Genomic DNA, 6098 nt, shown 5'->3' on the forward strand with positions numbered 1-6098 from the left:
AGCACTAAAACCCAATCATATTTAGTATTTTCAAACGGCAGGCTTTTACATTAACCATATACAGTATTAAAGCACAGAAAATACAGTTCAAAGGGATCGAGAATATCACAGAATATGTGACGTAGCTTACTTAGGCAGCCTGTCGATAACTTCGGTTCACTTTTCTTTCCTCACTTTTTCTGTAAATTACATTTTAATGCGAGTCGTTCTAAACTTTCTCTTTGTGTTTTCTCCTGTGAGTGATAGGCGCCCAAGAAAGCATATATGAAGGTATGAGAAATGTATGAGGCAGTCAGCACGTGGACTAATGGAATAAATACACTAAGATAACATTGTGTGACACAAACAGGGAGGCAAAGGCATAATTCCATTTTAATAGAGAAGTGCACATTCAATGTCTACCTACCATCATCTCTGCTATTAATCCCTTTCTGAGTAAGTAAGTGAGATTAAACAGTTACTTTTGATGTCTTGGTGGCTTGAAGTCAACCAAAAAGGGCAATAAGGTGACCAAAGCCCAGAAGGCAAAGCAAGCCGAAGAGGAGAGGAGGTTGCGAGAGGAAGGTAATCCAAAAACAGACACACTCCTATTAAAGACTGACCCCATGAATGTTCAGCGGTTTTTACTTTAAAAAGGTTTTTGGGATCCATCAATCCATCCAGTGTGAATACAGACTCATAATCACACAGGAATGCAATTTAAAGTCACTAATTAACTACAACTGCATGTTTTTGGACTTTGGATATACGCAAGTTAAGTATCCAGAGAGAACCTGGAGGAAACACACAAACTCCACACAGAAAGGCCTACAGCCCAAGGAGAACTCAAATCCAGGGCTTTTTTTTTTTTTTGCCAAACTTTAACATTTGTTTCATTTTTAATTAATCAAATTAAAAGTTATTTTTTATGTTTCATTTCATACTTTTCAAATAGGAATAACATTTGTGGGGTAGTTAACATTGTCAGCAACGAGAGGACTTGGGTGTGACTTTGAACCAGAGCCTTTCAGTGTGCAGGTTGCATGTTCTACATCTGCCTGCATGGATATCCCCCAGGTTCCTGGGTGAGGGATCAGCCACCAGCATGGAATGGAAAAAAAAGAGACTGCGTCCATCTGACGAATGAATTAATAAATCTACTCAAATCCAGCAGAGATGATACCACGAAGCATTTTTGCTGTGTATAGATAAGTACTGTATGTATGTCAAGTATAATTCTGCCTTTTAGAGGAAGCCCGGCTCCAGTCAGAGAGGGAAGAGGAGGAGAGGCTGGAAAAGGAGAAGAAGGAGAAAGAGATTGAGAAGCTTGAACTCAAGGTAAGATTCCTGGTGCAATTGAACACTGAACACACGGATTATTTTTTCCTAAGAGAGAGAATTTGCTGCGGAATCATCCAGGGAAATACAATGTTCTGTGCATGTTGATGCTTCACTGTGGTCACCCTCTTCTGCTGACAGGACCAAGAGCGCAGAGATGATGAGCTGAGTGAACTGTGCCATCTGCTGGAAGAGAATCATATTGCGGTGACCAAATGGAAGACTGACGCTGCTGAGACAGCTAAGGTGTGTGTTCACAGAGTGAAAAGATGTAGACTCATCTACAGTGCCGACAATAGACTTCTTGTGTCGGTGTTGAATTTTGGCACTATGTCCAGTGGCAGAAGTATTTGCATTGTGATGGCAAACCGGACCCGGCAGTACAGCAGGATATTAACACATATATCAGCTTATGGAGAGACGACAAAGACGTCAACATGACATCTGTGCTCAAGCAATGCGAGATCGCTCTACAGGTATGTGCGTTATGTCTATATCATGCACTTTTAATGCTCATCATAATGGTTATTATTATTATACCAAATGAACTTGTGACTAATGTGAAATGTATAGCTGGTGGATGAGCTGAAAGACCTGGTGAGTGAAGCTGCAGATCCAGAGGAACGGCAGAATGCTCAGGACAGCTTCATGATTCTGCAGGAGCTAATCCACTTCAAGCACCTTCTGACCACTGAGGAAATTCTGAAGGTAAAACACACACTGTGCAGCTTTTCTCCCCCCCCCCCAGAAGCCATTCATACCGAAGTCTGTTTTTGGTCACAGACAGCCAAGAGAAACCTTGACATCGAAACGGGCAACATGCAGACTGTGATCCAGGACGACAATGTCACCCTGTGCCTCTGGGCCAACCTCAGGAGGAACACGAGGTTTGAAGATGCTTCTTTTTTGAATGTATTCTCAGCACCTGAAGATTTACTCACTTTAAAGAAGCTCAAAAACTCTGTTTCTTTCTGGTCCTCACAGGATTAAAAGTCTAACCTTCGAGGAGGTGGGCCTCGGCTTTGAGCTCCCCAAGCAGCTGGCTAAGAGCAGCGTCGCTGTACGGATCCTCCACACACATTATGACCACTTGTCTTTCCTTGCCAGGGTGGCTCACGTGACAACACGTTCATCCAGCAGCAGGTCAAGCTCTATCCCTGATAATAATACCAAACACCTGTATACCCAACGACATGTGTTTGTCTTATTTTGGCCATCTGATCTCAGGTCTCTTGTCGGGTTGGAGGCAGTTTCAGACGAATTAGACTCATCTGAGCAGGGTGAGCCAAAGGAAAATGGGGAGGCGAAAGAAAATAGCGATGGACATCAGGACAAGGTGGAGGAGGAGGAGGAGGAGGAGGTGCAGTCTGTTCAAGAGTCCGAGGATAGAAAGGTCAGCTGAAAGAATTACTTCTTGTAATGTTTTCCAACATTCATTGGGATGCTTTCACCTTCACTGTGTGTGTTTGGTGTGTCTCACAGAGTGCAGCCAATGTGCACTCAAGGAAAAGCAGTGTGCAGCCTGCAGACGGTGAGGAAAGCCAAATAGAGACACAGATGGAGGCACTCGGCGGTAAGATGCCCAATCTGACAATCCCTGATTCTTTCAGCCAGAATCTGTGATACTTTTATAACAAAAATGAGAAATCATGATTAATAAACACTCATCGGATAAAATTACTTCCATTTTTTTTCTTTTTAACAATACTATAGATAATGCTCCTCTTGAGCATGAATATATAGTATAATAAAAGTAGACAAATTGTGCACTTAAGGCACATTATTAGGTAACATAAAGTAGGATTGCATGTGATAGAGATTAAAACACTAATGCCCAGGTCAACAGTTACTTAATGATGGCCCGCAGATAAAAACTGTTTAATTATCTGAATGTGTGGACTTTCATCGACCTGTATGTGATAGCGACGAAGTCGATATGAAAATAAATTAAAATCTGTCTCCAAATAAATTAACCAATAAAACTTATCCTCCTGATTATCCTCAGCTGAAGAAGACTTGCTCTCATCCTCGGTGCAGCTCAAGATGAGGAAGGGCGTCGTCCCGGTGGTAGATTTGAAGCAGTTCTCACCTCTCGGAGGAGTCTTCTTTTACGATGTATTTCACCTCCCGCCTCAAGATCGGCAGGTGAAGGACTGGAACATCAGACAGGTGGATAAAAAAAAAAAAAAAAGTAAGTTATTGTTTTCAGTTTCAAGCTGACATATCCTGACTCTGGTTTGTGTATGTGTGTGCTTGCAGTTGCTCCACACTGGGCTGCAGGTGTTTCCTTACTCCTCGGAGCAGTCCGGGTCGGATGGCGACGATGCTCTCGACTGCCCCTCAGTTGGAGTGTCTGTTACAATGCCCAACAATGTTGTCTTCTTGGAAACGCCGCAAGTGGCTCGCTGGGATCCTGCAGGTGGGAGAGAGAGAGAGAGAGAGAGCAGCTTCCATACAAAAACCCTTTCAAATGTCTTCTAAAGTAAGAAGAAACACATGAACTTCAACTCCACCAGGGAAGCAGTGGAGGACGGACGGTATCACAGACGTGTCTTACGAGGAGGCCGAGGCCAGAGTGTCCTTCAAGGTGTTTTCTTTTCAAGCTTTCGTGCTGATTCAGGACACCTATGCAAACCTTCCCCTCCAGAGGTGGGAGCTCCGCCCACTAGGCCAGAACTCTGCGATTCTCACCATCAACGGGGTGCTGCTGGACGTCAGCATCACCATTCAGGTAAATGTCCTACAAAATACAGAGCTCCAGATCGTTTCCAGAGGTCAAGTCTGGGTTGTTACAACTGTGTGCCGTACAAACAGGATGACCAGTGTATGCTGCAGTTGGAGCGAGAGAGAGGCCTGTCCCACCTTCTGGGGAAGTGGATGAGCCGTACGGCCCTGCAGAGAGCCATGCTGGCCGCAGGGATCAACATCTTTGTGAATGAATTCACAGACAACTATATCAGCAACTGTCGCAAGGTCTGCATTTTCTCAGTTACATACGTTTTTGCATCCATGTACGTCAACATCACACATGCATTTGCATGTTTTTGGATTGTGGGGGGAAAAAATTACAATCTCGGGGAACAAGTGACTCATGCAGCTACTGGATTGGAAGTGTATAAAAGGGACTATTCTAAGTTAAGCAAGTTAGTTTTTTTCTTCTTCACAGCATTGTAAAATGTTTGCTTTGCTTCCCACCTCTTCAGGACCATCTCACGGAGCACACTGCCTACGAGCAGATGGCCCTCTTCGCCTCTGCCTGTGCTTTCTCGTGGAGCAAGTGGAACGCCAAATGCAACGCAGAACATCTGGTCATGCAGGTATTTGTTGCTCATTTATTGTTTATATCATTTTGACTTTATCGCATTCCCAGTATTTTAGAGGTGGACAGAGGGGGAATACATGTTTTGTTTGTCCTACAGAAGACGCATGAGGAACGCTAGCTATACTGGGAGTCCGATAGAACCATTGGTGGAAGTTGTGAATTTCAAATATGCACAGAACTATGATTAAGTAGTACATCTTGGGTCTTGTACTTTTTATATACAGTATTTTACTCGGATACATTTAAAATGTGATCTACTTTATGAATGGGTAGCTACAAATGTCATTTCACCTTTTGATCTCCATTGAGATCTCCAATGAGGCATCTCCAAGATGCCTCATTATCCTGATGAGTTTGTTGATGTACCTCAAATGTTCTTCACTGACAGGCGTGTGAGCACCATGGCGCCGAGCCTGTGCCTCAGGACTCGTGGAGTCTGTACCTGCTGGGAGCCCAGAGAAGTCTAAAGCTGGAGATCACCGAGAGCAGTGAAGCCTTCACTAAGGACTTTTATCCTGGGAGCGAGTTTCATTCCACCTTCATCCACATGCTGCAGGATGACATGAGCCCTGAAGGCATCGCAAGGACCAGAACATCCCATTATCGGTTCGTGGACACCGTGCAGAGTCTGCTCTGCTCCACCAGACCTCTCATGTATGCGTGAGGCGGCATGGCTCAGGTGGTACAGTCAGCAGCAGACCTGGCTGGTTTTCCGCCGTGGGCGAACTTGCATGACGCGTCTCCATTGATGTCAGTGGGTGAATATGATTAATGATAAAGCACTTTGGGACTGCAGAGTTAAAAAAAAGGCTATATTTGTGGAATCAATTTTCCATAATAGTAAGTGATAACGCTCCAAAAATAAAAGTATTGCAGAGTTGTTCTCTCTATACTGCTTTGCTTACACTTCCATCATAGGGAAAATGCGCAAATTCACCCTTTAGATTCAGAAGTTAGCTTTACATGAATGTTTGAGTTTGCATGTTCGAATATTCCCAAACAACCACAAACCAAAGTCGAAGTGGGCTCTTTTTCACCGTGAGACAAACGTGTTAACTAGTACAGTGTAGAGCATGTGGCGGGAGAACTGCCAGAAGACACAAAGGAAGCTCAGAAGGAACAAAGTGTTGTGCAGAATACGATTCTAAATACAGATATCTGAAGTTCGAATGACACGGCTTCTATCGTAGAATTGGCTACTTTATTTGTGCAAAGATCCACACACTTTCTTTGGAACATACAAAAAGTGTATGAAGTTGAAAATGGTGACAACCACAGCAAGAACATGAAGAGCAAGATTATAAAAAAAAAAAAAAAAAAAAAAGGAAAAAACTTTGGTGTTAAGACTGAACAGTTGAGAAGTATAACTTAACAAAAATAAACATTCACATTTTCTAACTCAAAGCTAACAAACTCATAAATATAGATTCCCTAATTGCTTAAAATGAGAGTTTTATTA

The 6098-nt window shown here is 43.2% G+C and overlaps 1 protein-coding gene across 1 annotated transcript; it reads left to right on the forward strand.

Moving 5' to 3' along the window:
* Positions 1 to 264: 264 nt before the first annotated feature.
* Positions 265 to 5303, forward strand: dnai7 (dynein axonemal intermediate chain 7; the record flags this gene model as incomplete). Its single annotated transcript, XM_080518576.1, has 16 exons — positions 265 to 270; positions 486 to 564; positions 1229 to 1317; positions 1459 to 1563; positions 1656 to 1793; positions 1891 to 2025; positions 2101 to 2204; positions 2302 to 2460; positions 2545 to 2710; positions 2800 to 2890; positions 3323 to 3486; positions 3577 to 3736; positions 3834 to 4048; positions 4132 to 4290; positions 4521 to 4634; positions 5028 to 5303. The coding sequence occupies 16 exons, from the start codon at positions 265 to 267 to the stop codon at positions 5301 to 5303; spliced, it is 2160 nt and encodes a 719-aa protein (XP_080374702.1).
* Positions 5304 to 6098: the final 795 nt, after the last annotated feature.

This window comes from Blennius ocellaris, assembly GCF_963422515.1.
Source record: "Blennius ocellaris genome assembly, chromosome: 22".
In the NCBI taxonomy this organism is placed as follows: domain Eukaryota; kingdom Metazoa; phylum Chordata; class Actinopteri; order Blenniiformes; family Blenniidae; genus Blennius; species Blennius ocellaris.